Raw genomic sequence first — 12,261 nt, 5'->3', positions numbered from 1 at the left:
TCTGGAGATGTATTCTTGTAAGAAAGAGATAATGCAGTATCTACATCTAAATAAATAATTATACTTCCCTTGACAAATTTCAATGTATAAAACTAATTCAGATCAGAAACAGAGACAAATTACTCAGCATTAACCTCACTTGAATTATTTTCCATATCCTCAATTCAAATCTCTGCACTAATGTATCACTAATAGTACAACATTCTACATAGCTCCTGGACTAAAAGTAAAGAAAGACCACCTTGCGTGTGGACAATTACTATGCCTTATTTACGTAACGCAGAACTGGGATATATCTTAAGGCTAAGTACATGCCCTACCTTTAAAGTTCCATTCCAGGAGGTCATCAATGCCAAGTCCATAGCCCAAAATGAGCAGTTTTTAGTCCAATTCCACCATGGATCATTTATTCATGGGTCATAAACACTGCACTGGACTAGGTGCTGAAGAGGAATAAGAGATGAATTTGAAACAAACAGATCATGTACAGAGAATCAACTGTGAGCCAACTTTACACAAATTATCATGTAATCTTCACTGCAGTCCTGGGAGAGAGATGTTATTATCTCTGTTTCGTGAAGAAAACAGAAAAGTTAACCAAAGCTAGTACAAGGCAAAGCTTTGGAATATGTGCAATCTCACCAAGAATTCTAACCCAAATGTGCACCTACTACCACATTCCTCTGCATTTCATCAGGGAACTAGGGGAAACACTACCCTATTCTGGAGGACAGGTTAGCATCTTAGATTGAGATTTGGTGTATCTCTACACTGCATAAGAGTTTCAACTCTGCAACAACCCTAAGAAGAAAACTAGCGTCTAGTCCCACGAAGAATTCCAAAAAGAAACCGATGCCCCAAGTTTAAAGGGTTTTTAGCTTCTCTATCTGTAAAACACAGATCTCAACAGCAGCCTGTATCTCTGCCCCTCTCTCTGTCTCTCATGAATAAATAAAATCTTAAAAAAAAAGGAAATACAAAAACATTTAATATATTAAATTAAAATACTAAATACAAAGTAGTAGTTAATACTATAGCATGAACTACATAAACTATGCAAATAGTCAAAACTATTATGTATGTCAAAACTACATTTCAAGGCAGAAAAATGAAAATAGCTTCAGTATACTGGGGTTACTGATGACTGTTTTTATTCTTAAAAGTTCCCTTCACACTGCCTTTTAAATTTCTGTAACAACAAATGTGTCCTTTTAAATTATTTCATAATATATTGAATAGGTATCTATTATAACGAATTTAATGGGAATCTGTAGGAAAATTAAATTTATTCTGAGCCTGCTGTGCCATAATAAAAACAATATATTCTCCCGCAGGAATATATCCTCCCACAGGTTTAGGCTCTTCCCAGGTCCCATACAACAACTACTTTAAACAATGCTGTGCCAGTTATAAATTATGCTCCTAGACTAAAATGCTTCAAGATGGTTTAACATGGAGAAAGTATAAGCTTCAAGAGTAAAGAAAATCAAAGAAAGAAAAGGATCTGAATCTTCCTAATTTTGGCCATCATTATCTAACCATATAGCAACACTTCTCAAAGTGCAGTAGCCCTAGATCACCTACATTGGATTCACATGAGATTCTTTTCAAAATGCAGATTCCAACCACTACTGAAATTATCAAACCAACACAATCAGTATCTCCAACACAAGTCCAGAGTTTCTGTACAATCTTCTCAGGTAATTTTAATGCACACAGACTTTAAGAATCTGACATGTTAATCAGGTAAAATAAACACCATTCAAAATTTTTAGTGAAAGAAACATATAGAACTCTAAATCTGGATAGGTAATTCAACAATTACATCCTAATTTCTCACACTTACTAGCCCAAACAAGCCAGGTTGTAAGATCAAAGGCAAAAGGAGCAGACATCCTGCAAATCTGTTGTCTCTTCTGCCTAACCTATGAAACTTTCGAAAATAATTTTGCAAACTTTATCAAGACTCTTAAAATATCCATGCCCTTTGCCCCCAAAATTTCACTAGTAAAAATTTTTCATGAGAGAATATTCAGGATGCAAGCCATGCTTTTAGGCGAGAGTGTTTGGGACAGCAATATTAATATTCACCATCTGCCATTTTTTTTAGTATATGCACTGCATCTGGCACTGCATCTGGCTTATACACAGTATTTCTAATCCTCAATACTTTTATTGAGGCAGAGATAAAAAGACTGCAGAGATAAAAAGACTGAGGCTCAGAGAAGTTATTTACTTACCCAAGCACGAGTTATTAACCTGCCCAAGATCTGAATCCCAGTCAGTCTGAGTAAAAACCCTAGGCTCTTTCCCCTCCTGGGAAAAGTTTTATCATAAATGCTTATGTCATAGGGTTTAAGCAAAGTATGATATGTCAAGGGGATAGTTTATATTCATTTTAAACCATGCTCAGGAACATCTGGGTGGCTCAGTGGTTGAGCGTCTGCCTTTGGCTCAGGTCGTAATCCTGGGGTCCTGGGAGGAAGTCCCGCATCAGACTGCCCACAGAAGCCTGCTTCTCCCTCTGCCTATGTCTCTGCCTCTCTCTGTGTCTCTCATGAGTAAGTATATAAAACCTTTTAAAAAATAATAATAAAATAAAACCATGCTGTTCAAAAATCTTTAATGAGATGGAAAATCCTCATGACACAATGGTAAGTGAAAAACTGGGTGTGATCCCAGTTTAGAATGTAAGGAACACAAGACACGAAACCAAATCTATCTTGGTTTTGATTGCATCCCCAAAGCCTAACACTAACACTGTACCTGCGATACAGTAGGAATTCAAAATCTGCCGTAAAAATAAATTATGTGGGATCCCTGGGTGGCGCAGCAGTTTGGCACCTGCCTTTGGCCCAGGGCGCGATCCTGGGGACCCGGGATCGAATCCCACGTCGGGCTCCCGGTGCATGGAGCCTGCTTCTCCCTCTGCCTGTGTCTCTGCCTCTCTCTCTCTCTCTCTCTCTCTCTCTCTGTATGACTATCATAAATAAATAATTAAAAAAAAGTTTAAAAAAAGAAAAAACAAACAAAACACACTACCAACTAGAGACATGAAAATGTTATACCATAATTAAAAAAAAAGAAAAAAATAAAAATAAAATAAAATAAAATAAATTATGTGTGCGTATATTGTTTAAAGACCAGGAAATAATTCCCAAAAATCCTACAAGTGGTTCTTGCTAGATTCCCAAAACACTTATAGTGATTATTGCTAGATTAGGGATGACTTTTGGGTCTTCTATTTTACATCTGTTTCAAGTATTCTATATAAGTTCATATAACCAGGGCACCTAGGTCACTCAGTGCTTAAGCATCTGCCTTCAGCTCAGGACGTAACGTGATCCCAGGGTCCTGGGATCAAATCCCACATAGGCTCCCCTCAGAGAGCCTGCTTCTCCCTCTGCTTAAGTCTCTACCTCTCTCTGTGTGTCTCTCATGAATAAATAAATAAAATCTTTTAAAAATAAGTTCATATTACCTTCATAATGAAAAAATAACTTCAATGGCTAATTTTCAAATCCTATGTTTGAGCATCTTCCTATAGAAGAGATGCAATTAAGCTTCAGATAAACTCAATATATACACTAATGTGTGATTTATCTTATTTAACGTAACAGAGAAACTACTATATAGCTAGAAAGTGAGCATTACGTTTGTATATGCCAGCATCATAAATGCCAGTGGGATTTAATACTTATTACAGGGATCCCTGGGTGGCACAGTGGTTTAGCGCCTGCCTTTGGCCCAGGGCGCGATCCTGGAGACCCAGGATCAAATCCCACATCGGGCTCCCTGCATGGAGCCTGCTTCTCCCTCTGCCTGTGTCTCTGCCTCTCTCTCTCTCTCTCTCTCTCTCTCTGTGACTATCATAAATAAATAAAAATTTTAAAAAATAATAATAATAATAATAATACTTATTACAAATAATGTTTTCATCACCTATAGTTATTAGTAGCTTAGTAGGTAGGAAATGGATTTATAAATATGTAACATCTACAAAATGTTTAGGTTCTTCAAAATCTTGAGCAGAAAACAATGTTTATTCTCCTCTTTTCCCCTCCCCAGACCGAAGATGCACCTCCAGGCACAGACAGCTAGTTTCTGTAACAATGAGGCCAAAAGCCACAGACTGGGAATGGCAGAGGTGAGGAAGGTAGTCATTGGGCTCCTTGATGCCCTTGGGGCAACTATTCAGGGGTGGACCCCTGAGCTCCAGATTTTGTATTAGGTGAGGAAAATAAACTCCTGGCTGGTTTAAGCCACTCTGTTCAGTTTTCTGTTAGTCACAGCCAAATATATACCTGCCTATTAAAATCAGCCATATGACAAACCTTTCTGTTTTAACTTATCAATGATCAACTCCACCAACACCGCACAAGTCTTCGCAAAGATCATACTTACTGAGAGCACATGCATGTACTGAGAGTGCTTACTCGTCCCGAGGACAGGGACATAATGCCCGTCTCATGCTACCCTTATAGGGCCCTGCTGAGGTGACATTAATACCCCGATCCAGCCAACTCTGATGGCAGCACCTGGGCTTCATACTGCCAAGCTACACAATTTTCAATGCACTTTTTCATTGTTTATAACATGATCTTATCCTTCAATTCTGCTTTCACACTCAACTACCATTGTCCCAACGGATTCTCTGACAGGAGAAAGACTTCTCAAAAATAAATCATCCCTTCCCCTAAACAAAATGGATTGACATGTAGTTGTTTTAAAAGCATTTTAAAAGCATTTGGGCAGCCCAGGTGGCTCAGGGGGTTAGCGCCACCTTCAGCCCAGGGTGTGATCCTGGAGACCCTGGATGGAGTCCCACATCGGGCTCCCTGCATGGAGCCTGCTTCTCCCTCTGCCTGTGTCTGTGCCTCTCTCTGTGTCTCTCATGAATAAATAAATAAAATCTTTAAAAATAAGTTAATTAATTAATTAAAATAAAATAAAATAAAATAAAAGCAAGCATTTGCTCTCTAGTGTTCCAAAATCTTTATCCGTCACGTGGCACAGAGCTGCTGCTACATTAACATCCACAAAGTGCCATGTGCCTGGCACTGGGCTACACATTTCACATGCATCATCTCATTCAGTGCTCACAACATCCCAAGACAGGACTACTGTCCCCATTTTACAAGTGAACAAATACAACATGTAAGCCTGTGCACAGATTTTGAAAAAAGTCTCTTTCTAGACACCAATGAATGACAAGTTCAAAGCAACATAAAACTAGAAAGGAGACTGATTTTGCTGCTAGTCTTTAGTAAAAATGTCAGAAGTAATTTATTTAGGACCCTTTAAAGAATGAAAAATACTCCAGGCAAGGACAACTAGACAACTAACAAGGGTGTAAAGCCCTTTCATTCTGAGCGAAATCTAGAATTGCATACTCATCTCTTATATAGCTTTATTCAGTATATACTCAACCACCTTTACAAGAAGCTAATATACTCATCACACTATGAGCTGCCAGTAAGGCCAAGAATATTTAGATAGCTATGAATATTTACTTATCGTAAGACCATTTAATTCATTTTCCAATATACTTGATTTTCATTTGCAACATAGGAATGTGCATTTTATGGACTATGATTTATAATGACTATAGTTATTATTCATTTATTAAGCAATAATAAATGAGCTTCAGGAAGCTATAAGGCCAGCACTGTGATGCTTACCTACATCTTTTTCTCTTAATCATCACAAGCAGTCAAGATGCAAGAACTATTATACCCCTTTTTATTTTATGTATTTATTTATTGGGGACGGGGGGCAGAGGGAGAGAAAATCTCAAGCAGGCTCTATACCTTGCACGGAGCCCACTGCAGGGCTCAATCTCACAATCCTGATATCATGTCCTGAGCCAAAATCAATTGGATGCTTAAGTCACTGAGCTACCCAGATGCCCTAAAACCCCCTTTCAGAAAGAGAGCCACAGGTGAAGAATTTTCCCCGGTTCCCTATTAGAAGGTAGCATTAAGATTTGAATCCATATCTGGCCCAGAGCCCTGTGCTTTTAACCACTAAGCTTCATCAAGTTTTTTGATTTATTCCTGTTGTATTAGCCTTAGTCCAACATTAGCTATAAAACTATACTCAGCTTAGCTCTTATCTTCACTTTCAGTACACCTCAATTTCCAGACACTTTGCTTCACATTTTTCCCATAAAACATCTAAAAAATAAGACCATCGTCCCTAAAGATTCACTTCACTTGCTAAATTGGAAGAGATAACATACTTGTTGCTCTTACTTTTAATCAATGATGTGTTGATAACCTTAGTGACTGCTTCTTCTACTCAAGTAAGCAGAAGTAAGTGATCCCCATTGTGCCTATTATTGTAAAAATGCAACATGGTTTTTAAAGTCTTTCACAGCAATATCCTAAAAGCCCACCAGATGTCAACCTCAGTTCGTAAAAACAGGCCATTTCCCACCTTGTAACTCTTCTTTCTATGATGAAACAAGGGATTGGGAATTTGGAAAATGCCTTTGCTTCTACATGAATGCAGGAATTTTTTGTATGATTTTTAACTTAAGAAGAAAAGTATAACAGTAAGATGTAAAACAACCAAAGAGAGAGAGAGAGAGAGAAAGAAATATACATATTCCATGTTTGCCTCTTGGGTCCCTACCAAACACCAAGACTATTTCTGACTCTTCTGACTTATTTATTTCCTACTTTCTCCCAGACTTTTTCTATACTATTCTCCTCCCTCTCTCTACATACCATAACTCATATTTGACTTGAATGAATCAATACTATTATCTCACACAAGGCATGAAATCTAAATTTTGAAAATCAGTATTAAATTAATTAAAAACAATTTTTCTTTATTATTAAACAGTGCTGTCCATGGTGTCCATTCCAGGCTGACCATAAACTTCAATAAACTTGAAAATAATTCCCATTTTTAAAACCAGTAACTAACAAAAGTGGTAATCTTCATTTAGACTCAAACAAAAATGGCAGATATTCTGCAAGGCTGTTCCAAAGTGGTTATCTCACACACACACACACACACACACACAAAGGAAAGAAAGAAAAGAAAAACTAACAATTTTTTCCCTACATTTTCAGTATGGTGTTTTTATGCATAGAAATTCTTTTGGGATTCATTGATCATCCAAGAATGGTATTTCATTTCTTTGATCAGTGCCCTATTGCCCATATTCTAACCTCACTGAATTTTTGGTCCATTGCATAGAAGAAATTCTCTACTAATAAAAATACAACCCATTAAAGATTAACTCGCCCCCAGGACAGTCTCTCTAGAAACAAATTCCAAGCATTATAATCACTAATTTGCACTATGTAGGCTTCAAGACAGATAATCTTATTTATCCTGCTTTAAACTGGAAATCTGCACATATTTTAAGGCAATTATGAAAAGAAAAATGGCAAACCAGATTCACATAATCAGAAACCCAACTAGACAAATACTTTACCTACTTGACACTTTGCAAATGAAAAGTTTTACACCCAAGATTATCTAACAATGTTAGAATACTTGCAAACCTCCTTAGTCTCTATTTTACTTTCCCAATATGAGATTGCAAAATTTTTTGTTTCTCCAAATTTAAAGTATACCCTATACGTCAGAAATTATAGTAGGCACAGGAAATCTTTTGAATCCATGCTGTAATATTTATTATTAACAACAATAAAAGCATATAATATACATTAAGCTCTTAATTGTCAAACAGCATAGCAAGTTTTTAGCTTATCAGGAATTATCTCTTTTAATTCTTCCAAAACCCCAAGAGAAATACAATTATCATTCGCTAATACTAATCAACTATTAGTATTAGAGAAATACTAATCCACCATTTAGAGATAGGCAGAGTGAGACTGAGAGCCCAGGAACTGTCCCAACGTTCATTTAGACTTGGAACGTCTAAATGACGTTCCCAACGTCTGTGGGACGTGAATCTAGGTTTGATTCCAGTGCCCACTCTTGCTATAATCACCTGGTTTAAAACAATGAGACCCAGAATTACATTTGGTTCAGAAAACTTGTCTCATTCCTTCAAACATAGTTGTTTTACATAATTGACACTAGGAAGCACACATCACAAAATGTCTGAGTACACTATGCACCATTCTATTGTCAAATGAGTTCAAAATTTACCTTCTCAGAGGCATAATTCATTTATTGGTGATTTCTGGAAAGTTAATCAAAGCACTATGTTCAATCATTAAAGAATTCTTTGGGGCTGAAATGTAAATATTTCATTATACATAGATTGTTGAAGAAACGTTAACTGTTAGGACTTCCTGAGAAACAAAACTTTTTCACTGCAGCAGTTTCAAACCACCTCATGTCAGAGTAGCATACCTTCAAATTTAAAAAATACACCACCCATATTTCATTTTATTCTAAATAAAAATCAATTAATTGAAAAAAGAAACCCACTTCCAAAACTCAAGTTATACAGGAGGGCTGCCTAGAAACTAAATGCTTATCACTATCTGTATTTGCATAGATGAACAGGTAAGGAAGACATAGTATTATTAGAAGATCCACCCTTTACATTATCCCAAACTCATGTGGGAAACAATCTCACAGTATTTTTCTGAATAAACTTAATATTTTATTTAGAATCAGAAACTAGGCAAAAAGAACCATGGAACAAATGAAACTAAAATGGATTATTGAAATACAACTTTAATTTCCAAAACCACTCTAATTTCTAAATCCACTATACGATATTCTTATTTGAACGATTTACCACAGAAGTAACTCTCTTAGAAAATTATATAATTTAAGGGTGGGAAAAAAAAAAAAAAAGAGAGACACGATAAGCCCTAGGGATGTTTATCAATAAAAATAAGCAACAAGGCAGATGAGTTTGTAGCTCATCCAAAAAACGCCAGCCAAACACTCTTATTTGTTTCTACCAAGTTATTGTCTTGGAAAACATGTTGTTCTCTCTTAAAATAACCTGCTTAATTGTCTTTCAAAGCCACTGCATTTCCACGGAGGGCTAAATAGCTCCCATGTTGTGATGCACTGACTGATAAAGTCAAAGTTAGTTGACTTTTTGTGGCATCAAGCCACAAAAGAAAGTTGGAAAGCTCCACACCTCTCTTGATAATAAGGACGCTACCTACTGAACGAATCCACCATACATCCTGAGTCAAATTAATGTCTGGTCCTGTACAGTACTTTAAGAATGACAGTCGTTCAAACTACCGCTATTTTTCTAGATGAGGGAAATGACCACACTGGTGGCTTACAGATAAACTAGTAATTAACATTTTTAAGGAAGGCCAAAATGACCTTGGACATTTTAGCGTTCACTCTGAAAACTCCCATCCCCCCATTATAAAACTCAGAACTTGTCTCCAGTCCTAAAGCTGTTGTGCCTGGGAAAGTCCCAGAGAAACGAGGGAATTAAAAAACAAAACAAAACAAAACACACACACACACACACAAAAAATTGTGTAAGGCAGAAACTCACAGCACAGGAAGATTTTTATGAACTGAGTGTGACTCAAGATGTGTTACAAGCCTATCAGCAGATGAACACGCAGGTCCTCCAACCCAGCAGCACGACCCCGACACAGTCCCCACGCTCTGGCTGCTGACCCCCATCCAGGCCCCTCTCCCTCGCGGCGGGGGGGGGGGGGGGGGACACTCCTATCTTAAGCCCTGACATCTGCAGTGTTTCCCAACAGCTAGACAAGGCCCCTCGGCCGGAGGAAGTGGATACTGACAAGAGGAGACACAGGGACGCAGCTAGAATTCAAGGCTATGAGGGAGTGGGGAGAGAGTCACGCACACTCCGTGCGCACTCGGTGGGTCCCGCGGCGAAGCCGGGGTGTCCGGAGTAAGCTGGCGTCTCCCAGGCAGCCGAGAACACAACCGGGCGCGCCGGCGCAAACTCGGCCTCTGGCTTTTCTGCAGCCGGTCAAGTTAGGGGCCCAAGGTTCCCGGCGCCTGGAGACCCGCGAGGCGTGTTAGGGCGGAGAGTCCCGCGGCCTCGCGGGGGAGCGGGCCGGGGAGCCCAAGCCGACTGTGGGCCGGAGCGGGGCGCGGGGCCGGGAGGGCCGGGAAGGAGTGTGGACTCCGTCCGGGAGCCCGAGGACGCGGGGGATGCCCACCTTGTAACATGGCCTCAAGTTTCTTCCTGTCCACGCGGAAGCGCTCCTCGCTCCACTCGGGGCTGTGCAGGGGCGCCCCGGCGACCAGGTCGTCCTCGGAGCCCGGCATGGGCGAGTCAGTACTGCGTTCGCTGTTGGAGCCCGGGTCCGACTGCGCCGCCAGGTAGCCGGGCTCGCCCTGGGCGGCCATGGTGGGCGCGCGGCGCTCGGGCTCCGGCTCCGGCTCCGGCTCCGGCTCCGACCGCGGCCGCCGCTCCGCCTGCGCCGCCGCCTCCGCTCGCCGGCCGGGCGCGACTGGCTCCCCGCGCCGCGGCGCTAGCTCGTCCCCGGGCCGCCGCCGACGCCGCCGCCGCCGCCGCCACGGAGCCCCTGGCGCATCCCAGCCCCGCGAGCCGCCCGCCGCCCCGAGTCCCGGCCGCGATCCCGGGCCGCGGACTGCGCCTCCCCCAGCCAGCAACGCCCGCGCGGAATGAGCGCGCCGCGCCGCCAGCGCCTCCATCCGCAGGGCCCCGGCGCCCCCTCCCCGCCCGCCGCCCCGGCCGCCGCGCGCTCATTGGCCCCGCCGGCCCACGGGGAGCCGCGGCGGGCGGGCCGCCCCCGGCGCTCGGACACCCTCGCGCGCGCACACTCACCACGTACGCGCCACGAAGCTTGCCCCCCGCGCGTATTTTCGCGGTTCCTCAAACGCGCTCAGCGGGTTTAAGCACGACAGCTCGGGACGCACACCCAATGCACGCGCAGCCCCCCTCCGTACAGAGGCTCACCACTCCGCCGAGCTCACAGCCTCGGTCGGCCGCTCAAGTTGGAAACAGGAGGAGGGAGAAAGGGGAAGACTAGCGGAAGAAACAGTGTCCATCTCCTGCAGACATCGCTGTGGTCACTGCTTTCGCCCAGTTCATTCCTAGATCACTCCTCTTTCCACGGCGAAGTGGTCAGCTGCACAAGAGGCTTACTCTTTATTGTGAGGGAAGATTTTTTTTTCTTGAATGAGGTGTGGAGGGAGTCATTTTCTATGTGATTCTAAAGGAATAGATTCAGCTGATTTTAAAGAGGTGGCGGGGTGGGGGGTGGGGGGAGACAAAAGAGCCCCTGAGATGGAAATGGTGGTTAGCTGAATCCATTTGGCATCTGGGCAGCCTGTCTTGTCAGGGGCCGAGGGCTCTTCTCTGTTTTCAAGGTCAGCCTCATAGATGAGGACCAGCAAATGACCATATGATCCTAACTGCCCAGGCCAGACCACCCATTGCCACTTGTAAACTTGGACTTGTAGCGGCAGGGAAAAGGAAAGTTGCTTGCACCAGTAATGCCCTCAGAACTCTACTTTGCATTCACACTGATTCATCCCTGTTTGTTTTGTGACCAAAAGCAAAAAAAAAAAAAAAAAAAAAAAAATTCTCATTTCAAGGGGGTGGGGGTTGAATGAGAAAGCTGTTACTGTGCCACAGAGGGAGGCTTACTGGCTTACGCAAGGGACAAGTTATACTTAGGGTCAACAGAAACCTGGTTAACAAGAATTGACTGTGCTGTGTACTGTGGTGTGCTGACAGATGACGTAACTAAGACTCTGGGAAGTCAAGTGACATGACTAAGGTCACATAGCATCAGAAAATGGAGTCAAGAATCAAACCCAGGTCCATGTACTGACACATAATTTCCACAAAACCCCTACCTTATTAAGCAGAAAAGTTTCCTGCTCAGAGAAAAACTGGGAGCAGATATACAGTCTAACTGCTTAATTGACTACCATGTGTCCCTTCTGTGAACTTATTGTACAAAGCACTAACTTAAACACCAAAACGGGTTATCAAGGAGCCTTCCATTAGGGATGCTTACCATCTTTTTCTGTCAAGAAATATTTGAGGGGACCCTGGTATATGCAGGAGACTGTGTTAGGCCCAAAGAAGAGTTATCAAAAACAAGAAGCATCCTTAAGCTCCTGGAGCTGACATTCTAATGAGAAAGATAGAATGTTGATCTAAATACATTAATCATTCAGAAAAATATAAAATTGCACCTATATTAAGCATTACAAATAAGAGACTCAAGATAGGGGAAAATCTGTAATGGAGTAATTGGATTCAATCAGAGATGTCAGTGGAAGAGTCTCAAGGAAAGTGACTCGGGCTGAACAGAAGTTTGAGCAGAATTTAAC

The 12,261-nt window shown here is 41.7% G+C and overlaps 1 protein-coding gene across 11 annotated transcripts in view; it reads right to left on the bottom strand.

The window, feature by feature from the left end:
• BICC1 (BicC family RNA binding protein 1) overlaps positions 1 to 11,418 on the bottom strand; it is a 270,924-nt gene extending 259,506 nt beyond the window's left edge. For 4 of the 11 annotated variants that reach the window (XM_072756030.1, XM_072756039.1, XM_072756033.1 and 1 more), the window contains exon 1: positions 10,742 to 11,418. Coding sequence is in view for 4 of the 11 variants with exons in the window: in XM_072756028.1 (XP_072612129.1) it covers positions 10,110 to 10,299 (190 nt within the window). In the remaining 7 variants the exon portion in view is untranslated. Of the gene's footprint in view, positions 1 to 10,109; positions 10,588 to 10,741 lie in introns of those variants that run through there. The other 7 variants (XM_072756032.1, XM_072756035.1, XM_072756038.1 and 4 more) reach the window with 5 other exon arrangements.
• Positions 11,419 to 12,261: the final 843 nt, after the last annotated feature.

The sequence above is a fragment of the Vulpes vulpes genome, chromosome 4 (assembly GCF_048418805.1).
Source record: "Vulpes vulpes isolate BD-2025 chromosome 4, VulVul3, whole genome shotgun sequence".
NCBI lineage: Eukaryota > Metazoa > Chordata > Mammalia > Carnivora > Canidae > Vulpes > Vulpes vulpes.
The sequence above is the reverse complement of the archived record's forward strand: the minus strand, read 5'-3'. Positions and strand labels throughout refer to the sequence as shown.